Source organism: Sturnira hondurensis, unplaced genomic scaffold (genome assembly GCF_014824575.4).
Source record: "Sturnira hondurensis isolate 20B ecotype Veracruz unplaced genomic scaffold, ASM1482457v3 Scaffold0004068, whole genome shotgun sequence".
In the NCBI taxonomy this organism is placed as follows: domain Eukaryota; kingdom Metazoa; phylum Chordata; class Mammalia; order Chiroptera; family Phyllostomidae; genus Sturnira; species Sturnira hondurensis.
In genome coordinates, this window is record NW_028076699.1 from 4493496 (window position 1) to 4520501 (window position 27006).

General features: G+C 50.5%; 1 protein-coding gene across 4 annotated transcripts in view; it reads left to right on the forward strand.

Moving 5' to 3' along the window:
* SSBP3 (single stranded DNA binding protein 3) overlaps nucleotides 1–27006 on the forward strand; it is a 153730-nt gene that overhangs the window by 17096 nt on the left and 109628 nt on the right. The window contains exon 1 of one of the 4 annotated variants that reach the window (XM_037043189.1): nucleotides 25890–26071. The exons of the other annotated variants lie outside the window; for them this stretch is intronic. Within the exon in view, the coding sequence (XP_036899084.1) occupies nucleotides 25931–26071 (141 nt within the window). The 5' untranslated portion in view covers nucleotides 25890–25930. Of the gene's footprint in view, nucleotides 1–25889; nucleotides 26072–27006 lie in introns of those variants that run through there. 4 annotated transcript variants of the gene reach the window in all.

Sequence of the window (27006 nt, forward strand, 5' to 3'; positions counted from 1 at the left end):
TGTCTGAGGGTGTCGATGGAGCCCTGAAGTTGGGGTCACAGCGGAGAGCTGATCGCAGGAGTCTTTGTGACTAGAAGCCTAAATATTTATTCTGTTCTGTCCCTAATGAAAACAAATTGTCAACAGTTGTTCAGTAACTGACTAAATTAAAATCTGTAATTAGTCAATTAGATTAAAGAGTTGGCACAACCTGATTGTATCATGCTGGTTAGGTTATTAAGAGAAAGGGTGTGATTTTTAATTACTGAATGCTAATTTTGACAGTTTCAAATGGAAACAGACGTGTTTTTCCCCCTTTCCCTAATTCTGAATGGTTTGGAAAGGAAAGACACTCAATGTATAAATTATGTTTTTGGTTGTGAAGGAAAATAATGTGAAAAGGCTCTTCTGTAGGCGTGGTTGTGGGGACGGAGGGGGGGGTTTAGTTAGAGGGCGTACTGGATGTTGGTGGGAGGTTTAGTTGGAAGTCCTTCCTTTTGGGGAGGAAGGATGGCCTGGTATTTGGCAGCTTGGTTTTTGCTTCAAAGGAGAAGTTGGATTTCATCTCCAAGCAGTCACGTCAGTGAGTTAGAGTTCTTTTCAGGGTCTCCCCCAGTCTGGCACCTGAGGAGTTTTTCTGATCAGCACCCAGTAAGCTACAGGCAATAGGAGACAGACTCCAGTGAACAAACAGGCTCACCGTGGACAGGGGTGGGCAAGAGTTAGGTTTAAAGTTGTAACTACATGAGATAACAGGGTTTATTCTTATGTTGTTATTTTGTGATTTTGTATTATTTCTTTGTATTACAACTGTAAACCACTCTTGCCCACCCCTGTGTATGAAGTGTGGTGGGCCCTCAGACACTAGTGGAGCTGAATAATAATACCCAACTTTTACTAAAATATTTTCTTATTCATGGGGCAGTCCAGTTAGGACAGATGGAAAGAAAGTTCTTACTGCCTCTGCTTTAGGACTGAGCCAAGTGAAGGGCTAAGGATGGGGAAGCAAGGTCCTAGGTGTGAGGTGTTGGGGAAGGAGGGGTGCAGACAGGCTGGGGAAACGGAATTTTATAGGTAGTAGTTGGGGGTGGACAGAGACCAGAGAGGAGAGGGGCGTCTGGCTTGGGAGGAAGACGGGGTCAAAAGGTAGGGCCAGTTCATGGATCTGGAGGTGTAGAAAGCCAGCCAGAGAAGTTAGGATGACTAGGGTAGGCCAGTTGGAAGTGGATCAAGTGTTTTTCCTTTTCATGTTTCTGTGGGATGCCATGGTGTCATCCCTGGTGACATGGGAACATGGGTTGTAAGTTGTGCCCTTGGAGCTGGGGGTGAGACAATCGGGCTGCAGCCGGATACTGGCCTCAGCACATGGCGTGGGGCTCCTCATTTGCCAGAAGGGGCCTCCCGTCACCACATCCTCCTCCCCAGCTCCTGGATGTTCATGACGGGTTCAGTTCTAAGCTCGAAGGCCCTGCGCACTTGGGTCATTTTATCTGGAGAGCCTTAGAAGAGGTCTGGGGCCACTACAGGAAGGCCACCCAGCTCTCACTTCTCCTGCCCAAAGTCCTGTGGGCAGCAAGAGGGTGAGAGACTAACTCTGGGCCCCTGACCTGCTCTCTACAGAGCCACTGGGCGCAGCCTCCTTGTCTTGGGGAAAACTGCCCCAACCCCTGTGCCTCCCGGAGCCGCCCCAACAGTGTCGTTGGTGCTCAGGCACTGGCTCTACACTCTGCTGCTTGTGTTTTCCGTGCTCCTTTTGGGAAGAAGGAGTTAAAATAACCTTTAGCTTTCAGGATTTAGTATTAGAGTGGCTGGTGATCCATAAGTTTCTATTCTTTGTTTTTTTTAAAAGGAAGCAACTTTGCTTTTTGTGCCTGATATACGTGGGGTGCTGGGGAGTTAGGGTACAGAGAACAAGGTGAGGCTGCTTGTGTTCTGGTCCCCTCTAGGCCCTTTGCTCACAGTGTACCCAGTGCTAGTTGCTTCTGCACTTCATGTCCTCATCTGTAGGGTGGAGATTGCATTCAGCTGGCAGTACGGTTTTGAGGTTTTGAGGTAATGTTGCAGAGCGCCCTCGAAAGATGCCCAGTAAATACTTCTGGAATGACCGCATGAGAGGCTGATAGTGTCTGCTTAGGGCGCTCTATTGGGGTATGTTCAGATGCATGAGTACCTGAGAGGAGCAGAGTGAAAACCAGGAAGTATTTATAAGCGGTGGATTGATGTATGTTCTCAATTTGGAATTCTTCTTTTAGACTCAGGATCCACAGCTAAGGTTAAAGAAACTCAGGAGAGGGAGAGAGAGACTTGGTGGTAGCAGCCCATAGAAGAAAGGAAGTGACAGCGCTTGGGAGAGAGTTTATTTTAAAAGCTTCCCCACTGATAGATTTGCAGCCCTGGGTAAATAGGGAAGCTTGTAAAACTTGATTCATTTTCTTCCTGAAGTCTGTTTTTGGTGGGGATTGGGGGTGAGGACAGAGTCCACCAAGGGAACCAAGTGCTCTGAGGTTAGACGCGTTTGTTGTCCCCAGTGCACGCCATGAAGAGGGCCAGAGCAATCAGCATTCAGCCCCCTGCTCCCTGCCCCCAAAGGATCTTTCCCTTCCCGGGATGGAGGAGGGCCTTCTGTTGCTGGGGTCTCATCTAGGGATGAGCAAGGACTTCCTGCACTCAGGATGACTTCCTGCATCTTCCCTGGCCTGTGCTGCCCAGAGCAGGTCCGGTTTGCTTGTTTCTTTTGCTCAGGAAACATGTCCTCCCCCTGTCCCTGTCCCAGGCCTGCTCTGGAGACATGGACAGGCAGCTGGGACAGCCATTGGCCAGCAGAGAGCTAGGGTGTGTCCTAAACTGGAGGCCCATGTGAGCTGAGCTGTTCAGGATTTAGAAGCTGCTGCTTCTGGGCAACCACTACAGAAATCAGTGGTCAGCAGGGAAAGGTGAGAAGGTAGTGAGTGGACTTGGTGCATTAGAAAGAAAATATTGGGGGGAATTTTGGTATGTTTTGAAATAAAAATTACCACTGTGTATTTTCATGGTTAGGGTAGAGTGAACTGTGAGATTCTGATAGCAGCCTACTACTGCCAGGCTACAGCAACAGGAAAGAGAGGGCTAGCCTCCCTGCCTTAGGGCTTTTGCACAGGTTGTCCTCCTTGTTGGGAGCACTTCCCTCTGTAAAGTCAGGGCCTGACACCTGATGGATATACCCGGTTCATATTTGTGGGCTGAGAGATTGGTCAGGAAGTGCAGGAGACTGCCCATCTGCCAGGGCCACATCTGTGCATTTGAACGGCTCCCTGAAGCCTTTATGCCCTCAGAACAAGGCCAAGTTTGGCTGCTTGGTTTGAGTCTGGCATTGGCATTCGCCTTTCTTTTCCGAAATAGGTCTTTGACATATTAATGTAACTTTAGATGTGACGTGTCCTCCGAGATGCGTGCAAAAATGCTCAGTGTTCAGTTAGCCCAACCTTTTGCCAACTAAGGAGGCTGCTCAGGCTGGAAGACCCGTGACTCCTCTCTTGCCAGTTTTTGCCTCTTGCACAGGGGTTAGGGGGATGGGTGGGCAGGGATGTGGTCTGAATCCTGAGCAGCCACCCAGCCCATGTCCTCGTGGAGTGTTAACCTACGATTATGGGAAATAGCCGCTTCTGATTCTTCTAACTCTCCTGCTTATCTGGGCAGGAATATTTTATGATTTGACCCCTGTAATTCAGGGTTGGTGGCGATACTATCAGGCCACACAAGTCTACAGTTGACCCTTGCATTATCTGAGGAGACTCCTGTTTGCTTAGCTGAGGAGCCTAGCCAAGGTTCTGGGGGCTGGTGTGGGCAGGAGGTGGCTTCTCATGGTGAGGAGCTCTTATCTATCCCTCAGGCAGGGGCCAGCCACACCCGGGCCGAGGGGCTTCTTTAGTTCTAAGCCAGCCATTCAGGCTTTTCCAGGGTCTTGAAATAAATGTTCACTTCCTTTAAATCCCCAGTTCCTGTCAGCACAGTTGTAAAGGGAGGACGTTTCATCAAAAATCCACTGAAGGGGTCAGAGCAGATACCTGGCTTTCTCAGATATTCATCCCATCACTTATCAAGTAGTTGATGCCTCTGAGGTGTGGCTGTAGACAGGAGGACACTGGCAAAGTCTTTGCCCTTACAGACCTGAAAGACGGTTCTTCCCCTTTAAATGGGATTTGTGTGTTTCAGATGCTAATTGTGCATCTTTAAGTGGAAGATACATCCTGCAGGGTCAGCTGGGTGGATCCCCCAGGAAGGCACTTCAGTGCATCCCTGCCTCCCCTCCCTGGTCACTGCTGCTGGGACTTGAGGACCAGTGAGGTTACTCTTGCCTGGGCCGGCTCTGGCCCTGGTGCTGTACCAGGTGGCTCGGTGGTTTCTGGACAAATTGCTTGAAGTTAATTGTGTACTCACTTCCCTCTGTGTGAAGTGGTGGTTAAGGGCACCTTCGAGGTTCCCATGTTGGCGTGTGGCTGTCTGGGGCCTGGTAAAGATGTGGTGAAAGTTTGGAGAAGGCAGTGACTGCATCTTCAGGAGTTGGAACAAAGATGTTCTTGCCCAGCTTATTCTAGTAAAATTTTTTTTTAAAAAATGGGTTATTGGGAACATATATCCAGGGGAACATAAACTAAAAGAATGAAGGCTATCTAGTTTAGGGAAGCTTGAAGGGGCCTGTGTTCTCTCAGGCTGGAGCTCATTTTCCTAGGCTTTACCCAAAACACAAATCCCCTCCTCATGGTTGGGGGTTGGGCATTGCAGCCAGGCCTTGGCTACTTCCTGGCCACGTCCTGGCCACCTCCAAGGCACAGGTGCCTGCCACTGCACCATCCTTTCCGCTGAGTCAGTCAGTTTGCCCTGGAATATCCCTTCCCTACTGAGGGCTGGGGTCATGGGCTGGGGTCATGGGCTGGGGCTGCTCTGGGCCACAGTATCTCAGGAAGCTGGCGTCGGCCCCATTCAGAGCTGCCTTGCAGACTTGAGATACAGATGGCTTCTCTCCCCCTCCCTTTTTTCTTTTTGAAGATGTTTTGAATTCTGAGCGTGTGTCACACCAGCATTCTTTTTTCAGGACAGAGGACAGAAGCTGTCACTGCATACAGCTGAGAGACTGGTTCCAATCCAGAGCCAACTGTGGCCTGATCCTTGGTCTAGTTATTTGGCAGGCCAGTTGTTAGGGTCCTCTCCAGGGTCTAATCTGGACTCAAGTTTTGGGTCGGGGCGAGGAGGAACCCCGGGGAGGGGGCCACTGCTGTCCTAGGGAAAGGAAGAGAAGTGGGAGGGGAGGTGTGACTTAGCCTGACCAGGCCACAGAAAGGGTCACTCCCCTCTGGAACAGCAGCATTTGCTGCTCTGGGGAAGGGTCTGCCCCTGATCCAATGCAGGCAGGGGCCACAGCCATGATGACCACGACCAGCATGGCCGCCAAGCCAGACCCCGAGGAGGGAGGAGCCTGGAGCAGCTCTCATTTTTCTGGTTTGGTTGGCCCGGTTTCATTTTTTTCCTCTTCTGGAGATAGGCTTTTTACCATTCCTCAAGCCTCCACTGAGAGACCAGAATGCCTCTCTTGGGGCCCTAACAAATGAGTGAGCCCCAGCACCTGGCATACAATTGGTGCTCAATAAAAATGTTACATTTTAAAAGCAGCAGGCCTGAAGGACCTCACGCAGTCTGAATGATGCCCTGCTGGAAGGGCAGGGACCATACTGCCCTAGGCTGCATCCAGCACACTGGAGCCACGCAGCCATGTGGGTGAATGGAGTTGTGTCCAGGACAGGACTCCTGTGTGGGCAGGTGCATAGGTAGCAGCAGGGAGGGAGGAAGCCAAGCTTTGTGGCTTCTGCCTGTGGGTGGTGACAGCCAGCCTCCCGGCCTCACTCTTTAACTTGCCCCTTGGTTGGTTTGGGCCTACGTATGGGTGCCAGATTGGCTTTGTTAATGTAGAACGTGATTGATTGCATCATGTCTCTCTCCCTCACTAAGATCAAACCAAAACCAAAGTAAGACAATTCAGAATTTGCCCTGAAGACAGCACTGAGGTTCCCCTGACAGTGGGGCACAGGCCCCAGACTGTGAGCCAGACGTTCAAGGTCTTTCTGGTCTGACCTTGCTCATGTTGCAGATTTTGCCATCTCTATTGCAGACCTCGTCCTGCTGCTGGACACTCTCACCTTCAATATAGATTAATCATCACAACCACCTGGTGGGGTGGACAGTGGTCTTAAAGGGGAGAAGTCCAAAGAGCCGAGTGAGTAGGATTTTAGGGAGCATCTGAGGCCTGTCGTGTGTGGTGACAGCGACCACCCCCCGCCCCAGCCCAGCACCTCACTTCTCTCTCCTTACTCCTTTGTAGAAAGTGTCTTGTCTGTCACTGGCTGACACTTTGAGGGGTTTTCTTCTCTCCTAATAAATAATTCTTTGTCTGTCTTCAGGGTGGCAGATCAGGTTGGAGAGAGGCAGCCCATCAAACAAGTGGGCTGAGGAGGGGCCTGCACAGGCAGGAGGAGGGATGAGGCGAACCAACGTGCAGCCCAGGCAGCAGGGGTATTGGGGACACCTGAAGCCATCTCCCGAAACGTGTAATGTGCTTTTCTTGCCCAGGGGTATAAGTGAAATATTAGGCTAAATGGAGACTTTCTTCCTCAGAGGAGAAAGCGGCTCCCTTTTCCTGTCCCTTTGTCTCTTGTCCCCTTTGTCCCAGCCCTCCGCCTCTGTGGCCTCCCCTCCCCCAGCGGTTCCTTCCTTTGTGCCCCCGCCACTCACCAGAGAAACTTAACTCGAGCCTCCAGTGTCTGTCCGCAGAGGCCCCTGCCTTCTCTGCTCCCCGTGAAACAAAAGTAGCTGGTAGGTCCTGGCCTGGCTGTCAGCACATGGACTGAAAGGAACCAGACTGGGGCCCCAACCCCCAAAGGTGGTGGTTAGTTTTGGAGTTTGGCGCTGGCTGTTGGCAGTCCCGACAGAGGGAGCAGCGTTGTTGGGGGCCTGCTGCTCTGGTCTGAGGGGCCCAGCAGGGGGAGGGACGGACCCTTTCCTGGTGGAGGGCTCTGGGCCTTCCTTCTGAGCCGAGTGGTTCTGGGGCCTTACTAGGTCGTGGGTTCTGTGTGGGACACCTGGAAATAGGGACGTGCTGAACTGCAAGAGAGGCAGACCCACGCTTCTGAGTGCAGGGCAACCCCTCTTGTTCCTGCTCGGTCTCAGTCGCTTTTGAGCAAGCGTCAGCAGTCACCTGGGGGTTAAGCAAAAATCGGGGGAGAAAAACTGAACATTTGGGAAGAATCTATGCATTAACTCAGTTCACTGAGAAATGTGGGGAAGGTGGGCTTGATTCCATTTTCCACGATGAAAATGGGCCCTCCATGCCTGGTGTCTAGAGGTCAGAGGTCTTGTGCTTCCTGGAGTCGCAGGGCAGGCGCATCTGTCAGAGGGGAGAGGACCCGTGCCCCACAGGGGCTCGGTGGAAGTGGGGGTGGAGTTGCTGAGGCAGAGCCGAACTGTAGTCCCTCCGTGTAGGTTCCCTGTTGCCAGAGTGTCTTTACTTAAAATACTGGTTACTGATTTCAATATACATGCTTGAAATCATATGTTCCTGAAAACATGTAAATTTAAAAGTAGCATATTCTGCTCTCAACTTGCATAACGTTTTTATTTTATGTCTTCATAAGAGTTTCTGACATCAGTGTCTTAAATGCTGTTGCCCAAAGCCACTTCGTAATCTAACCCCCCTCTCAGCACATGTCGCCAACACTCTCCAAGTTGTTGGAGATACACTTTCCGAGTTTATGTATGATTCTCTCTCTAGGATTTTTTCTGAGCCCACAGGGACCCATTATAACATTAAGACAGTGGATTTGTATAATTTGTCTCATAGATGTTTACCGCTGGAAGTGTTCCTGCAGATTGGAGACTCTGTTCTGATGTGGGGGGTGGCACTGCCCTTTTTGAGTGTCCCTGTGTGACCCTGATATTTTTCTGAGCCTTCGTTTCTTTATCTGTAAAAAACACAACAGTGTCAAGGGCTCACTTGTCAGAATTAAGAGTGAAGAACGCAGGACAGTGCCCTGTATACAGTAGGTACTCAGCAAGTGCACTGTTGGAGGCTGCCTGGTGGGAGCACCCTGGCCCTTGCTGGTTTTGCAGGGTGACTTTGAGGGCTTATCAGGCCAGGCCTGGAGCAGCCCTTGTGGGGCACAGCCAAGGACCACAGTGGTTTTGGTTTTTGGTTTTGGAGTGAGGAATCCATTCCAGGGGAGAGAGGGTGCACTTTCAGCTGATGAGGACACAGTAATGGGGCCAGGTGAGGCCTGAGGCCCCATAATCATTTATGGAGTCTTTAAAAGTAACCCCTGTGGCGGGCTCTCTGGCATTCCCAGAGTGATGTGTTTGAAATGTCCTGGCTTAGGGGCCTGTGTGCCCCGGAGGTGAGAGAAGTCTACTGGTCTGCAGATAGGGCTTGTAGAAAACGTTTAGGCTTTGTCTTTTTGCAGTCTTTCATTTCAAAGCTGGCAAAAGCTTAAGTGGAGATACACCGGGTGCCAGGTTCTGTGTGTGCCCGCAGATGCTTGTCATTGTCATGGTCATTGTTTGCCATCTCTGGGTTTCGGGTGACAGATGACATACTCCTGGTCCTTGGTAGGGATGGAAGCTCCTGGGGTGGACGGTGGCCACAGTGTGTGCTGCCCGCGTCCAGGTTTGCAGGGCAGCTTTGCATCTCCCTTTGTAAGTGAGGGCTGCTTTGAATATCTACCTCCCATGCACCAGTGCTGGGGGCCCTGGGATCCCCAATTTAGATGGCTGACGGTAATTTGAAACTGAAACAATCAGAAGTATTTATTTCTTGAAAAAAGAGCGTGTCTTTGGGGGGCGGATAAGAACTACCCTACCTCACTCCCAGCTGCTGGAAGTTGTCACCTGGCTGAGACTTCCCATGTGGATGGCCGGGGTCTAGACTGACCGCAGGTCAAAGGCGCTGCCTCGAAGCCAGTTTTTCCTTCAGATTCTTATATTTCGTTGAGGGATTTAGCGAGATGAAATGGAAGCGGGTGGTGAGTTCAGCTATTGTGAAGCTTTAAGGGCAGCATCCTTCCAGTGTGAACCCTCTCCCCGCCCCAGCCCCAAAGTGAGAAACGTGTAATGGTTTAAGAAGCTGGCATTGGTAAAATTAGGGTAAAATTAATTTCAAAAGACCGCAGACAGACCTTGAGGGAGGGTGTGGGTGGGGGGTAGGGGCAGGCTTCTGAATGGGCAAGGCCCGGGGCCCCTGTGCCTGTGAGCAAGAGTGGGGGTGGGGGTGGGGGGGGAAGAGGGAGACACCGGAGACTGAGCTGTGGAGACCCCGGGGTGGGTGGGGAGGGCCAGGAGTGGTGGACTGCTGGGCTGGGGGAGGGGTCACTATTTGCATAACTGATTGTGTTGCTCCTGGGGATTGTGGTGGGGGAAGGGAGGGCGACACAAAGGCTCTTTCCTCCTCCTCCCCTCCCCCCTCCCCAGCTATCCTTTCCTGGTCCCTCCTCCTTCCCCCATTCTTCTCCTCCCCTCCTCTTCCCATCAGGCCCTGAGTCTTGTCAGCACCACCTGTGCTCCCTCTCATGGCCCAGGGTTGGCCTTGCCCTTGTTGCCCAGTGGACAGGGGTTTTACAGCCTGGATTCCAATTGCAGGCAGGGCCACCGCAGCCGCCTGTCAAGTCAAGATAAAGTCCAAAGGAAGGCCTCTGGCTGTGCGTCCCTCTTTACGAGCTGGTGCTGTATGAAAAAACGGTTCCTTGTGTGAGCTCTGAAGTGCTTGCCCATCATCTTTTCCTCCTAGAGACTGGAGGCTTCTGGAGGGAGGCTGCGGCTGGAGTCTCCATGCAGTGGTGTTCTGGGCCTGTTTCCTGTGGCCCACAACTTGACACTTGGAGATTCATTAGAGTTGGAGGGCACCTCAGGAAATGAAAGGGGGCTGGTGGCGGGGTGTCCTTTAGCAGCACCAACCAGGTGTCAAAATGGGAGTCCCAGGGAGGTGAGGTGGAGATGCCGGTGCCCGAGCTCAGAGGGTCTCTTGTCTACTGCAGACCCCAAACATCACTATCTGGTGGGCCCACCACACGTCTCTGCTAAACCAGTGAGTGACACACACATGTGGTGTGACCTCCAGATAGGAATAAACACTACCTAGTGGTCTGTCATCCGCTGTGGGCTTTTCTGTTTAGCGAGTCCGTGTCATCGAGGGTGCCCGCCCCAGCCTCAGTTTCCCCCGTCTGTGTGATGGGGGTGGCTTTCCTTGGTCAGGTTGTCTGTCAGACTCCAGTCAGACACTCGGTAGTGATTGTTGGACTAATGCTGAGCACAGTGAACCCTCCGGGCTCTGACCAGAGGGTTCTGCCTAACGTCTGGGGCACAGGGACAGAGCAGGACCTGGATTCACCTGCTGACAGGGGAGCACCGCCTGGCTGAAATCTAGGGGCAGTACCGGTTGCTGATCTGAAAGGGCCTTTTCTGTAGCCACCACTCTGTTTATTTTACTCCAGGACAAGATTCTGCCTTGTTGGGTAAAACTGCGGTTTCCTCCAGGTGGGGAGGGGCTGCTCCATTTGCATCTTCCCAGGGGGTGCTCTCCTGCCCCTCACCCTCATATCAGATCTTTGTGCTTAGGTCATGGTTCTGTCCACAACACGAGGACTGAAAACATTTGACAGCAAGCAAGTTTAGGCCCTAGCGGGCCCGCTAGTCCCCTGGTACCCTCAGTTGGATTAGGGGAGTTACTGTTTTACACACACATCAGCTGCAACTCACTCTCGGGGTTCCTGGGGGCCAGGGCTGGGTGCTGCTGGAGGGCAGTGCGTGTTTGCTCACACCCCGCACTGCTGGGTGGGGTAGGGGCCAAGGGAGAAGAAGGGGGATATTCCGTGGGGCACAGGCTTCACTGACCGCTTCGTGTCTCTGAGTCGCAACTTCTGGGAAACAAGGAGAAGGAAAGCATCCATCATAGGCTGGTTGAAGGTGGTGTGTGAGCAAATTTCATCTGGAAAGTGTTAGATCTTTGGTATTGACAATCCCAGAAAGACCTGAATGGGTCAAGAACTTGCAGGTGGGAGGAGGTAGGCCGGTGGTGCCCGAGGAGACCATGTCCCTGCCCTCTGTGGCTGGTTGAGGGGACTAATAACCAAGGTCATACGGGGAAACAGCTTTCCCAGGGTGTTTTCTCAGAGGGGCCATCTTCCCAGAACTCATGCCCCCTCCGCCGTAGGAGCCGGGTCTCAGGCCTGCCAGCCACCCGGCGGCTCTGGTCGCTGACCCACGGCACCCTGTGTGCTGCCCGCCACCTGGCCCCTGCCTGTGTTCCTGCCCTCCTGCCTCTGAACACTGCTCCCAGGAAGCTGCTCGGACTGCTTGGCACTTCTCAGAGACAGGTTTCCAGCCCCGTGTTCGTGGCTCTTTGAGTGTTTTGGTCAGCTTGTGAACGTCCTGGGCGCTGGTTCTAAGGGGAAGCATCCGTAGTAGCCTGTCTTCTCTGCGTGGGTTGCAGTGATGGGATGGAAGGAATTCATGCAGCTCTGGCTCCGGTGGCCCCGAATCACACATGGCCTCAAACAGGCTCAGTCCAGGGCCCCAACTCAGACACCAATATGTGTAGCTCTGGGTGTAAGTAGGTGGGGGTTAGGGGGGTGTCAGCTGAACTAGGGTGATGAAGGACATCCCTAGTTTTTAAAAACAATGCTTGCTGACACCTGAGCCAATCCAGGGCACCCTCAAGAGGCCTGCGCATGGGGTTCCCTTAACCCTTCTTAGCTCTGTAACTAGAGCTATGGAAAGGTAGCATCCTATACTTACTAAAGAAGAGGAAACTGAGGCCCAGGCAGGGTAGAGGCTGCCTTGATTGACAGGAAAGGGGCCCCAGAGGCTGTTGAAAATTTCCCTCCAGCCCTCAGCAGTGGGCTGATAGGTCTCACCTTGCTCCCAAGGCCGTTGCCATTAGCAACCAACTTCCCCTGTTGGTTCTGGGGGCCCTCAAGGGGAAGAGGGAAGAAGGTGGAAGCCAGGCTGTCAGTCAGTCAGGTGGCATTTCATTGTCTGTGTCAGTGGGTTAGTGCTGGTGACACTGGGAGGAGGGCCTGGGCACATCAGAGTCATCTGGTGCATAGGCCCGTGGGTTTGCTATTAGTTGTCCCAGCAATGGGGAAATGATATGCAGGGACACCTTGCTTTGTGCTGAGAGATGCCTCCCTGACTCCATTACCCCATACACACCAAAAAATGGAGGGGGACAGAAAGCACAAAGTAGAGGATCACTAGGCAGTAAGGTCTACTAGGGTCTGGGAGACCTTGCTCTTGACCTGGCTCAGTTGTTCTCCAGTTCTGTGGCCTTGGATAAATCACTTGGCCCCTCTGAGCCTCAGTTTACCCATCCATAAAACAAGGGTCAGGGCACAGGTATAAATCAGCAGTGCAAGTGTACAGTGCTTAGCACCTTGCCTGACACCCCTGAACTCTCAGTGAAACATTGCTGGTGTGGGAAGCATTGGAAACCTGCAGATGAGGGCTTGCTGGTGACTCGGTTACCATTTACGGAACATCACCTGGGACCTGCCAGAGGCGTGGCGCTGAGGGGATACAAAGCTAGGTGAGGGTCATGTTGATTGTTGTTCAGACGCTCAGACCGACCATTGACAACCGAGTGGCAGCTCGTGGTTCATGCTGAGAGGGGAACACAGGAAGACTCTGGAGGGAGCCCAGAGAGGGCAGTTGCTGGCTGCTTTAGAAGATGGGAGGGCTTCCTGGAGGGGGTGTTGTTGCTGGACCTCAAAAGAAGGCAGAGGAAGAGGAAGGCCATTCAGATCTTTGTCTGCAAGGATTGTGGACAATGTACAGTGATAGCAGCTGGTATTTTGGGGGCCTTTAGTCTGTGCCAGGCCCTGATCCAAGTGGTTGGAATATATGAAGTAATTTAATTCCTATAACCAACCCTGTGTGGCAGGTGTTATCCTGTTTTACAGTTGAAAATGGGGCCATGGAGAAATTCAGGAACTTTTCCAGGCTCAAGCACATGCAGAACGCAGTGTTCAGACACTACCGGTACCCAGAGAGCACACATGCACACAGCCACTCGAGTCACTTCTCTGCCTGCCATGACCCAGGTCTGGCTTTTGGAAGACGGATGCTCATTAACTAGTGGTGTGACCCACTAGGCACTAGTTGGGTGAGTTGTGGAGTCCCTCCCTACCTCCACCTCAGTTTCTTTATCTGTAAAATGAGAATAACCCATATCCATGAACTGAGATGTAGTTTGCCTTTTGGGGGTTGTTCAGACATGCTTTGTGGGTGGGAAGCTGTCACCCCCAGCAACTTTACCAGGCTGTGGTTGCAAGGTAGAAGGTATTCAGTCTTAAGGCAGGCTTCCCTGCCCCGCCCCAACTGTCCTTGTTTGAGAGGCCAGGAGCCTGTGGGACTTAGACAGGATTAGATAAAACGTGGGCAGAGTGCCCAGCATAGCACTGGCACGCGCATAGCCCCTGTAAACAGTAGTCGTGTTCATTATTGTGTCTTATCTCTTGATATTAGTAATTATTATTGATGGTTCTCTCATCAGTTCCGTGGGGTGATTTTAGTCTTCCCTTAATAGAAGAGGAAACACTTGGAGAGTGGAAAATGCATCTAAAGTCACAGTAATTGGCAGACAGACTGACAATGAGTCGGGTGTGTCACATTCCTGTCCCTGCGCTCCTGTGTTACATCACAGGAAGGCTCCAGCAGGCCTTCCCGTGTGTCCTAAAGCACGGCTGGAAGTTGCTGAGGCTTCCTTGGAGACGGCCTTTCAGAGCGTGCTCAGGACATGTGTCCACCAGGCTCTTTCTCCCTCGTGAACGAATACTGGACTCAGAACGGCGTCTGCTCCGCTGGCTGTGCAGTTATGCTTGGTGCCGGTATGCGCACACACCCCAAACCTAATCCGGGCTCCAAACAGCTCAGTCTTACAGAACCTGTATCTTCTGTCCAAGGACTGTAGTGTTTACCTGCTGGGTGACCCAGTGGGCTATAAAAATAACGTGGTGGAAGAAGTGGCCATAGCTTTGGGGTTGTCTGCAGGCCTTTCACCTGGGCCCCAATTTGGTACAGCCTCTTTGAGTGGTCTTTTGGCTGCAATAGCACTGCTCTTTCCTCACCCCTCCGAAGCTGGGAGGGGTGGGCCCTGTCAGTTTGCAGATGGGCCCTTTGGCTTCAAATAGCCAGGTTTCTGGGTTGGTGTGCTCATGGCCTTGCATTGGACAGCGCTGGGGAGACCCGGTGAAGACGCAGCGATCCCACCGCTCCTTCGTCCTGTGCGACAGGAGCAGAGGCTCGGGCCCTGGGCTCTTCCTCAGTTTAGAACGGACTCGTGGTGCTGCCACCACTTGCAGCCAAGTTGATGCTGATTCTTTGTTGATCTAGAAGCCGCTTCACAATCATGTAGTGCCTCGGGGTCACTCTTGTGGAGAGGAACTGTGATCCCTTAAATATAATAATCCCCTGCACTGGACACTTTATAGAAGAGTGTCCTGTGCGTGGTTTGTTGTCACCCTCCAGCAGTCCCAGGGGAGCATTAGACAAGGCCTTTCATTCCATTTTGTTGATGAAAAGACAGGTAGGTGGCTTTTGTGACTTCCCAAAGCCACACATCCCATATATGCTGAAGCTAGTCATGGGGTACAGGCCAGAGGGCAGATGCTTGGCACACACTCGGACATACGTGCCTTGCTCACGGCAGACCCTGAAAGTTAATTGCACAACTGTCTGCCTTCTGACCCCTGGCTCAGCGTTATTTTCAGTATTGTATTCTAGTCGGCCATTGACAGTCGAATAACATGACATGCAAGCTGAGTTCCTTGTTGTTGGGTCACACACTGGGCTGGAAGTTGGACAGTGATGTGTGAGTTTCCTGGTTGTTTGGATTTCCAGGTTAGTGAAAAGTGGATCCAGAGCGTAACTGAATTCCAGTTGGAAGCCCCATCCCTGTCTGACAGAGCCAGCTGCCAGCTTTCTGGGAGGCCCTGGAGAATCTCAGTGAGGTGTTCGGTGAGGGAGGGTCGCTCCAGTTGGAGGGCCAGATAGTGACCCAGATGGGCACAGACGGCGGGACAAGTGACGTGCCAAAAAGTGATCGAACCCTTCCAGTTGAAAGAAGCATAGAGAAAGAAGGACAAATGCCTTTCTCTCATAGATACCTTGACGTTCCACTCCAAGTTTTGATTTCTCCCGGGATATGACCTTTGACTCCACACAGGATCCTCAGAGGACCTGGGTATTCTGAGCGAAAGGGGGGGTGTGTGCCCGGGATAGTGGGTGTGCAATCCTTGGGAATCCCATCTCAGCCAGAGGGACAAGATAGAGTTCTCAGACTGAGTGGCAAGCCTGAATATCCAGTGATGTTCGGGCATCTTTGTACACCAGGGCTGAGATGGAGGTTGAGTTTGAAGCTCTTGTTCAAGTTGAACCTTGAATTCTACTTCTGCCCTTGTAGTCAGACACAAGCACAGGTGACTGTGGCACTTCTTCACCTCAGTCTTTCTGCCACGCTGAGCCACAGAAACGGTCTGCCATGGTCACCTAACTAGTGGCTCTCTTGTTTTGATCTCATGATTCTTCAAACACCAGCCGCCTTCTTACTGTCAGCCTCCATGTGGATAATCTTGACCTTGGTTTTCAAGATGCCTTTCATCTGTCCACGTACTTGTACAGTTCCTCTCATCTCCACCAGCAGTGCTCACCCCCACTCCCTGCCTTCCTGCCCAGAGCCAGGCTCCCTGGTTCGTCCCCAGCCTTAAACCCGTGGAGCCTCTTTTGGAGTGAGTTCAGCTCAAACCCTTGCTTTTCCGGGAAGGCTGGCTTGGCCTCTCCATTTGAGAGGACTTTTTCCTGCATGAAATACAGATTTAAAGAAAATCAACAGTAATGGTTAGAAGTGACTTTACAGGACATAGCCTTTGGTGGCTTTTAACTTTTTTTCTCTTTTTAGCAAAAAAACCCTTTCTTTAAATGAAGTCTTATGTGGAAGTCCAAATAATAAAACAGAAAAATCGGAGCTGCCTACCAGCTTAAGGGGAGTGGGATACCAAGAGTCCTACCTGTTGAGCATCCCATCTTTAAGTACCCCCGCTCCCGTTCTCCCTCTCCTCTGTGGCTCCCAAGAGTTTCACCCTCTGGTTCATCAGTTCAGCTCCCAGATGGACAGGTCGTACCCAGGAATAGAAGAGGACTTGACTGCAGATTCCCCAGTGAATGAGGGGTACAGGGGTCCCCAGGCCTCCCAGCCCCATCCAGAGTGCTTTCTGGACCAGCCGCATTCCCAGCCCAGTGAGATGCTCAGACGTGTTTTAGTAAAATGTCTGCAGCCAGATGCTTGTGGGAAATGCAGGTTTAGGCAGTTTCTTTAATGTAGGGCTTCTCAGGGTTCATTAGTGCATCAGGATGCATTGTAGGTCTCAGAAGTGGGGTGTAGAGTAAGATATGGTGTGGGTAAACAGTATAACAGAGAGTGATTCTCAGACTTATTGTGACCATAGGACCTCATCTGGTTAAGGAATCCTAAAACTGTTTCAGAAACATTACAGGCCAGGAGGTGATTGGGTTGTGAGCTGGTGCCTGATTTCACTCAAGATGTAGGCAACTGTGGGTCCAGTTGGCAGTCTAAGAACAAGTCCCTTGTCCTGGGTGATAGCCTAGCATCTCCATCCTCTAGAACTGTCCGTCTTTCTCCTTTAAGCACCTGTTTTGGTGTTGGGTGAGGGCTCCCATAAACCTCTGCCCTCTCTGCCTTGAGGTGTATTCCATCCTTTTCAGTGATCACCAAGTATTCTGCTTCTTGGATGTCACATAGTCTCCTGGTCCCCCACTATGGAACATCGTGATTGATTGCAGTTTTCTCATGTTGTAAACAATACAGTCAGGGACATCTTGGTGGCTAAATGTTTGTGCACTGAGGCATGATAGTATCCTTACGTGTGGAACGGTTGGCTCATGATATAGACACAGCTTTAAAAACACGAGTCCATCAGAACTGTCAGCACATTGCTTTACGGATGATCCAAGTTTCACTTCCTGGTGAAAGCACTATGATGAGTAATAGGAAGGTAGCTGCAGAGGCAGCCTTGGCCTAGGTACCAGTGCCTGGGAAGTCAAAGTGGGGCCCCCTGACATCGACTCTGCTGCCTCCTCTGGCCCATCTGGCACTGGAGGGCTGGGATTCGGCCCCTCGTTCTGTCTCCTCTCACCCTTCAATGGTTGGTTCCCATGGTGGGCCCTGTGGGACTGAGCACATATTAATTGATTTAGATTCAGATGGTTTTCCCTATGTAAGATCCCAGTAGTGAAGACCCATTTATCTGAATGCTTTTTTATGTTCCTTAAACCTTGTGTGAGAGGCACAGATTGGACTGCAGAGACAATGGGGCATTAGGGACCATGTTGTGAGGTTTCTGTCGCCGCTTTTATTGTCTGGATCTTGTCTGATTCCTAAATGGCTGGTGTCTCAGAAGGGGAGTCTCAGGGGTGGGGGTTTATGGGCTGGCATGGTAGATGACATTCTTTTTTTTTTTTTGGAAACTGCATGCCCCCCCCTCCTTTGCTCCGGCTTTTTTTTTTACCCAAGTAGATCATTTTGGAGAAGGACTGACTCGTGGATCTGGAGCAGGATTAATCCTTCACAACCAGGGGGAGGCGGCATACTCTGGTCCGTGTGGCGTGCCTGTATCAGAATTTTGCATGCCGCTTCAAGTCAGCCTCGTGAGAACCCACGGGTAAATAAATAAGATCATATTCCCTTCCTGCAGAAGGAATTCAAGTCTCTTGAGAGGTTTAGTGACTTCAGCAGTGTCACTCGGCTGTAAGGAGAGAGATGGTGTTGGGACTCGTTTGGTCTGACTCCAAAGCTGGTTCTTAGCGTGCTTTTTGTCCAGGAAGACAGAACACCTCTAAAGTTGTATTAGAATTAAATCTGAATAGTTCCAAGGTCTTCTGTAGGAGGTGAGTTTAACATAATTATTTTTTTCAAAAAAGATTTTATTTATTTTTTAGAGAGGAGGGGAGGGAGAAAGAGAGGGAGAGAAACATTGATGTATGAAAGATACATCAATCGGTTGCTTCTTGCACGCCCCCAGCTGTGGACCTGGCTGGCAACCCAGGCATGTGCCTTGACTGGAAATCGAACTGGCGACCTTTTGATTCGCAGGCTGGCACTCCATCCACTGAGCTATAGCAGCCAGGACTGTTTCTTGTTATTTTTAATTATATAAGTAATATCAAAGTACATTTTGTGTTAAATATTGCTAAAATATAAATAAAATATAAAGATATATAAAGTAAAAAAGTATATAAATAAAAAATATACAAATAAAAAGATATATAAGGTAAAGCGAACCCTTTCCCTCACTCTTCACTGACCTCTTCCTTGCTGTAAATAACCAGATTCAACCAGGTGGAGGGTGCCCTTCCAGACCTGTTTTTGTGCACTTATATGCATTAATATCTGTCTTGATTGAGCCCTGAAAGCTGTTTCAGTTCTGACTGGAAGCCCCATCGTTTACCTACTTATTTCTTTAATTTCAATAAACCTGAATTGAGTAGCAGTTTAATAGCTCACTCTGTAATTTTGGGAAGGTCACCCATCCTCGAGAGATTAAGGGTCAGATTCCTCCTCTGCCTACCTGGGGTAGCAGTCTGGAGTATCACGGGTTTTGCCGAGAGGGTTGCGGGAGAACCGCGTGATGGTCCCGTGTAGGGCATGAATGGAAGTGCCGGGAAGTTTGCTGAGATTGGGCTCCCATGTTGTAGGATGTGGGAATGGATATGGTCAGGACTGCCTAACTGAGTTGTGTGGACAAAAGATTGTGTAAATAGCCATGCATATGAAGTGATCTATAAATAAACTGTACACTCCATCAGAGAGGTGGGAGCTGCAGTGAGCCCACGGACGGAGTTAGGGGCAGCTTTCTGGAGGAAGTGCCTCCAAGAAGGAGCAGTGTGGGCCTTAGTGATACTAACTTACTTAGGCCTGACTTTGTGCCAGGCAGTGTTCTAAGTGCTCCATGTAAACTAACTCATTTAACCCACACCATTAATTACAAGGTCAGAACTAGTACAGTTTCCTAGATGAGGAAACTGAGGTGGAGAAGAGGTTAAGTAGCCTGCCCAAGGTCACACAGCTAGTAAGTGTTGGAGCCAGGATTTGAACATAGGCATTCAGTGCTTCTAATGGCTAGGTTGCACAGCTCACCGGATTTCAAGGCGAGTCTGGGCTGGGCGGAGGAGTGGAGGAACCAGTGTGAGCAAGGCAGGGTGGCGGTGGGGATGAGGCAGCTGTTGGCAGATCTGGGAGATTGCAGTGTGTCGCTGAGAGGGAGTGGTAGTTCATGACATGGCTGGGTAGGGTGATTGCAGGCAGATAAGGGAGCACCTAGCGTCCCTGGGGGAGAGCATCTGTCCTCCCTGGCATCCTCTGCGGTGAGCACCAGCTCCCAGCCCACCTGCCTTCCTCTCGAAGGCCACTCAGTAGTTTATAGGCAAGCTTTGTGCTATTCAGTTCCTCAGTTGTTATCTTTCGTTGTAGGTCCTCTAACACAGCAGTTCCCAACCTTTTTGACACCAGGGATCAGCTTGGTGGAAGACAATTTTTCCACTGGGGTGGGGGAGGTGGATTTTGAATGATGCAAGCGCATCACTTTCAAGCTCACCCCTTGGTATGAGGCCTGGTTCCTAACAGCGTGGACCGATACCGGTCCACGGTGGGAGGTTGGGGACCCCTGCTCTAATAGTAGTTCAATGTTGGTTACTGCTTTTTTTCTTTTAAAAAAAATCTTCATGGTAGTTTTTTTCTACTAACCATTTAGTCCCCTTATACCCTCCGCCCCCCAGTGGTCACCACACTGTTGCTTTTTTGAGATTAATTTAAATCTAACTCCAGACTCATCTTACTACCAGCGTTACACATACACACACGAGCATGCATCTTCAGGGAACCATGTTGGTGACATGACAGAGCATGTCCTCACCTCTCGTACCTGTGGCTGCCAAGGGCCTTTTGACATGCGTGATGCCCTTGCACTACGATTGCTTCACTGCATGGCACAATGGAGCCTCTGTCAACATGCCAGCTAATTAATTTTAACTTTGTGATATTGCTTCATCTCCGTGCACCGTTCACATTGTCCAGGGTTTTCCCCAGTGAGGGTTCAGGGAAGCTCTGGAAATGGAGGCTGTGAATTCTGAAGCTCCCTCCTGCTCCCTCCTTCTGAGAAGGCCTGGTCCTTCCCGTCTGCCTTGCCCTCTCAGCCTGATATTCCGCTGCTGCTTTGGGGGAAGTACTGAGCGTTTTGCGGGGAGAGGTCTTAGTTACTGGATTGTTCAAGTTGAGCACAAACCTCACTAATTTGGCCTCCTTGAGGGGGGCAGAGCAGTGTGAGAACCAGGAAAAGCTGAAATTGCAGGCAACTGGTGAAGAAAGGCTGTTCAGGTTCAGTCCTGCCAAGTTCACTATCGCTGCGGAGAGGAGGAGTGGCCATCTGCCTGGGCAGAGGGTGGAGGCAGGATTTGTAATTGGCCCGTGTGCTTTGGGTATGTGGAAGGGGTATTTCTAAAGGGCTTAAAATAGTCTGTGCTTTTGGGTATGAATTTGTTTAGACCATCCTATGTCCTCCTCCTCCCTCCCCGTTTTTCACATTTTTGGTGTTTAAACTTGGACCCAGCACTAATATTTGTTTGTAGGATTTAACTTTCTGTTTATGTTTTTCTCTGCTGCTGGTATGTTGGAGAAGCCTCTCCCTTTACTTTGTGGGAAGTGGTCTTTCTAGGAGTCTGACCCTGACCCTGACCGGTCGCTTTCTCCTTTCTAGGCCTCAGTTTCTCCGTCTCTGAAGTGGAGATGCTGGACAGGCTGTCTTCATTCTTTGTGACCTGTCACTACACCCTTTATAATGGGATGCATTTGCCTCTGGAGTAGGGTTCAGCATGCCTTTTTTTGTAAAGGGCCAGATAGTAGACTTTGTGAGTCGTGTGGTCTCTGTCACAGCTGCTCAGCTCTGCCGTCATAGCACAAAAGCAGGCAGCAATTCAGAGACGAATGGGTGTGCCTGTGTTCCAATAAAACTTTATTTACAAATACAGGCATTGGGGTGGGTTTGGCTCCGGGACCTTAGTTATCAGCTCCAACTCTGTAGTGTTCTCTTTGGATACTCTAGTGTCTTCTCATGCACCAGGCTGGTCTTCAGGAAAGAAGTTCTTATTTGAGATAGAGACCTAAATTGAACCCTTCTGAGGGCCAGCCTTGCCAGGAGCCTGGTCTTTCCCTTGTGTGTCCCCATCTCATAACACCTCTAGGGAGTTGTCCCTTCCAGAGGTCTCTGGAGAGCAGGTATGGCTAACTCTATACAAATCACTCTACTCCTGAAGAATTGGGAGATTTGGTAAATCCCAGGTTAAGTCTGATTAAGGATACTCTGCCACAGATAATACACCTTTCCCTGTATATTTCCCCTGTGATACACCGTCTAGTGGCAGGAAAAAAAATCAAACCCTGTGTGCTTTTGTCAGTGTAGGGGTTTTATTTTAACATTAAAAAGAATTGGTGGTGAGCCAGGGTGGTCTTGGATAATAATGTTGTGCTCCCCCATCACACGTAACTTCTTGGTTTTTAAAGAAGCTGTTACTTTAAGGGCCAGGGAAGACTGTTGAGTGTGGAGAAAGGAATATCAATAAAGGGAACTTTGTAACTGTCCAGGGTGGCATCAGATGGCTGATTTGGTTAGCAAGATTGTCTCTTATTTCTTTGAATTTGCTAAATACTTTTCCTCCTAGTGAAAAACGCTCTTCATTCACATTATTGCTGATGGCAGTGTGTGTCCTCCCCTGGCTTACTCCTCTGTGAGCTGGGGAGAAGGGAGCACTTGTCCCACTTCCCAGATTAGCAGAACAAGGCAGGATGCCTTTCCAAGGTAGGAGGTTTGCAGTTCTGGATTGGGAACCTCATCTGGCTGCAGTAAGCAAAGTGTCTTCATCATTTTCCCTTGGAAACCAAGATGTGACTCAGCAGACAGTTCTGGGTGTTCAGGGGCACTCTCCTAGAGTGGGCTTCTGAGGCTTGGCGCCTCCCTTCCCAGGAATGCGCTGCAGAGAGTGGTGCATCCAGACCCCGGTGGCCGAGGGGATTATGGTGCACCCCGCTGTGCGAGACTTGCCATGTAAATATATAATCTAAATAAAACAACAGTGTGCCATACAGACCTGCTCCAAGGCCATCTGCTCTATCCCGTACCCCCCAGCCACTCAGAGGACTCCCCCCATCCATGAAGTGTACAGCTCTTTTGAATGTGAGGCCTTGGTATTGTCTGGGGGAGAGAATGAGGGGGAAAAATCCTCCACTAAAAGCAGAACTAACCCCCAGGGCAGCTGAGCCTGTGGCGGAGGTGCTCCGACAAATATTTGGACAGCTTAAAAGATAAACTGGAACTTAAATAAATAAAACCAACTACCTGGTCTGAAGAAAGTTAGCTTTGGGGGCCTGCAGCTCTCAAGGCCAGGATCTTCCCACCGAGTGGGAAATACATTGTAGGCTGTACCTTCTTGGTGGAAAAACTTCTCCCCTGTGTCTGTGTAGGGGCCCCCCAGAGGAGTTGGGGTGGGGACAGGCTCCCACCCATTGAGGTCCTCACAGAGTGGACAGCCACTGTTGGTAGCCCTAATGGGGACCCGAGCACAGGTGGCCTTCTGTCTTTGTTAGGGAAGTCAGTCCCTCACAAAGCGGCACCTGGAGGCCCCCACCTACTCCCAGGCCGTTGGGGGCTGTTGGGGAGAGTCTGGAGTCTGCTCTGCAGACTAGCACCGTTTGGCCAACACGAGGAAGTTCTTAACCGGCTGCCTGCCTGGTACCAGGGCCTGTCCAGGGGTGCAGTTCTGGCAGCAGTCACCCAGCAGCACGTTCTGGGGAGCTCCTGCTTCAGGGAGGAGCTAATGAAAGGGAGGAAAGGAACGGAGTTTTTTCTTGTTCCAGTATTTGCATGGATGTATGTATGTATTTGTGGTCACCTCTGCTTGTCTCTGCCACAGAGATGAAAAGCTGGATGCAGATAATTAAATGAGATGCCAGGCTAGGAATGAGAGGTAAATTCTAAATTTTGCTTGAAGCCACCCAAGGCTTCTGTAAGGCCTTGACCCCCTCTTTTCCCTGAAATTTTAATTATGTCCCTTCTCTTCTCAGGAGACCTTCTGGTTGTACCCCATTTTAATGAGGAAGGGAGAACTCCTGGAGTTGGAAGGCCAGTCAGAGAGAATTAAAAATGAGGCCTTTCACCCTTTTAATGATAACGCACATCGCCCAGCAGTACTGTCGTGGTGTGTGGGGGCCTGGATGCATCTGGTGTGTCCAGAAAGGCCACTTGTCTTGATTTTGGCTGTCACTGCTGCTGCTCATAGATGGTGTGTCTGCACAGCCCACTGATTGTGGCCTGGCTTGTTTTCCTGGCTGTGGGAGGAGGGAGGCCTCCCAGGCCCTCTCCCAGGCCCTGCTCAGGCCTACAGCTATCCCAGGGATGCTTAAAAGCTGCCCCCACCCTGGGGTGGGGGGTCCTGTTCCACTGGGGCCAGCATTTTTCTGCTTATCCCATGCAGGCCATCAGGGTGGGGTTGAGTTGTAGCCTTGGAAGGGCCCCTCTCTTCCTTTTAGGGGTGTTTGGTTTTTCCCAATATTTCTTTCTTTTTTTAATTGATTTTAGAAAGAGAGAGGAAGGAGGGGAAGGGAGAGGGAGACATCAATTTGTAATTCCACTTAGTTATGCATTCATTGGTTGATTCTTGTATGTGCCCTGACCAGGGATCGAACCCACAACCTTGGCATGTTGGGATGACACTCTAATCAACTGAGCTACCTGGCCAGGGCCCAATTTTCCTAATACATTCCCCCCTCTGCTCTAAACCTCTGTCCATTCTCCTGAGAAAGGTGCAAAATGTTTGACATGAACCAAGTTGCAGATCGCAAATCTTTGTGTAATGTGGTTTTGTGATCTGGTCTTGATTATACTTTGTCTGGAATTGGCATTGCCCATTGTGGATAGAAGTAATTGTAAGGTTCTTCGCTGGAAGTGACTCACAATCACTGTAACCCAAACCTACTACTAACCTGGTTAGTACCACCACTAACCTTAACCCCTACAGTGTGCTTTTACAGGCATTTTCATATAATCCAGGCTGCAAACTGGGGAGTGAGCCAGGCATGGTTCCCACTTTGCAGATGAGGAAATTGAGGCTCAGGAAATTCAGTGGTGTCCTCAAGGTCCTGCCTGTGTCCTGAGATGATCTGAGACAAACTTTTGGGCTTTAAAGCCTGTGCTTTTCTGTGGTACCACACTGCCTCCTAGCTTCCTCCTTGGTGGAAACACCTGGGGACACCCAGGCTGACTTTCTCTGGTGGAAGCCGATCCTAGGCTGGCTTACCTGGGTCACAGACTTTCAAACACATTAGAACTAGCTGGAGACTCTATGAGCCTCTCTAGGCCTGTCATTTTACAGTTGAGAAGAGGTGGCCCGGAGAGAAAAGTGACTTGCCACTGTCACACAGTGAATGAATTTGCTGGTTCTTTAGGTACCTGTTGAGTGCACGCCCTGTCCCCATGTTACACCACGTTGTTGGGGATGAAGTGGCCAACAAAACAGAAAAATTCCTGCCCTTGTGGAGTTCAGACTGAGAGTTTTATATGCTAAGTTTGTAGATAACCTCCTTTATCCCATCATGGACTCAGAAAATGCAAAGTAATTTTGGTGTAATATTTTAATATTTTGAGCTGAATGAAAGGAGATGGGTGAGTTAGTGGGGGAGAGGGGGGTGGGGGAGAAGTTATGTAATTGATTCCAAAACTAAGAGAAAAGATAGTTGGTTTGCTGACTGATTTTAATATCCATTATTTCTACAAGTAAGAGGTATTTCTTGAGCACATGTTATGTGCCAGGGATTGTTCTAGGTCCTGAGAACTCAGCAAGCTCTGAAGGATGTGGCAGTTACAGTGCACCCTATCCCTACTGAAACCCACTGGAGGCGGAGTTCCTGGTGTATTTCCGTGGTGATCGCTGGTCTGTGTGATCTGAACGTTTTTCCAGGATAGGTGGTGTGTGTTTACTAGTCTCTGTGTTAGGCCATCATCCTCCGCATGCCAGGCCGGGTGACACAGGGGCAGGATGCCATCAGGGCTGGATGCCACCAGGGAAGTGTGTCCTCCCGAAATGATGAATGCTGACCTGCTCGTCTTACTCGGGGTCTGCTTCCCAACCTTGTTTTCCTGCTCCACAGAAACGCCTTAAACATTTGCGTTTTTACATAATGGAGCTTTTCTTACTTACCCAGCAGCTCAGTCACCACCTGCAGCTTTTGCCACAAAAACACAGTGACCTCTGCAGCCTTCAAGAAGGGTGGGTGGAGTCTGACCAAGATGATGGGAAACCTGTTTATAAAAAAAAATGCTCTGCAGGTTAGTTAGGGGCAGGCAAAATACTTTCATGTTCCCTTAGAAGTCTCTCTCTCTCTCTCTTTAAAGAAAAGTTGTTTTAAAATATGAAAGGCCTGAATACTTCCCTTTGTATATTTCTGACATCAGCATTTTATCAGTTGGTAATCTCTAAAGTCCCATGAGAGTCTCCTTGGCCCAAGTTCCCTCTACAGCCTCTGCTTCACCTCCAATGACGGGGAACTCACTGCCTGACAGGGCAGCACATTCCAGTTTTAGGGCAGTTAGAATGGTTGTAAATCTTTGTTCTTGGTATTACCACCACCAAGTGGAAGGACTTCCTCTTCAGTATGACAGACAGCTTTTTGGGGGCTGTTAATTATAGCATCTCATTCATGTTCTCTGTTCTTCCTGTAAAACTCCTCCGCCTCCATCAGGGGGTTTCCATTTAAAATAGCTCCTGTTTTGTTTTGGAAGGCATCTTGCCTGGCTTCTGATTTGCCAATGTTCTTCTGAAAATGTGGCTTTCAAAACTGACCTCCAGCCCCCACTCTTTGGCCTGGCACCGTGGAAGTGTTGGAGTTCGCAAGTGGGAGAATGTCGCAGCAGCTGAAGATGCGCTTGAGTCAGGAGCTGGCCGTGATCCGCTTTGCTCTGCGGTAGGTATTAAGTACGTTCCCAGGCCTGTTTCCTGCTCCCAAATGCCAGCATCCCTGCCTCTTAAATGAGGTTTAGCTTAATCCCTAACCTTACCTAAATGTTACTTCTGTTATTATTCAGAGCCGTGGGTAGAATTCCTGTGTCGTTGAGAGTGTGGGTGGAGAGGTAGCAGCAGGTTGCCCACTCTGCCCGGAGTCCTCTGTGCTGCATCCTTTGTTCCCACAGCCCTGTCCAGCTGGGTGCCGCTGCTCTCTTCGTGTGTTGCGTTGCATGTCTTTAGAGATCCGACTGGACAACCCCCTTAGTGTACCCACGGGGGAAACTGAGGGCTGGAGGGTGGAAGTCAACTTGTCTCCCTTCTCCTGTCACACAGCAGGTTAAGTTGGTCTTTGTGGCTGGAAGCCACGCTTCTTGTCTCTTGTTCTGGTGTTCTCTCTGCTCTGCAGCGAGGTACCAGCTGCAGCCCCTGAAAAATGGCCTTTAGTTCAGCAGTTACGGAATTGCTTGTGAGTGTTCTGGTTGGTCAGCACTGTCAGCAGTTACTGGGATTTGCACAGAAGCGCTGAGACCCTGCCCTTGCTTTCCTCTCCACCTGAGCTGAGCGCAGTGGCCGAGCCGTAGGAGCACGCCTTCTGAGAATCCAGGAGTCCAGTGCATCCGTCAGATACTGAGGGCCAGCTGTGCACCGGGGGTGGGTGGAGTGCTGTGAGAGTGCAGCGTTCGGTTGCCCAGTGCGAGGTGCTCCTGGAGGGCAGACAGGTGTGGTGCTTGGTACAAAGTAAGTGCCCAGTAAAGCTTTGTTGAATGAAGGTTTGGGATAAATGAGACCAAACAGTAGATGAGCTTGGTGACCACCCATCCATCTCCGGGGTTAAGTTCTTTTTTTTATCTTGCAAGTGTTGTTGGATCCGCTGCCCTGTCTGGACACTGCAGA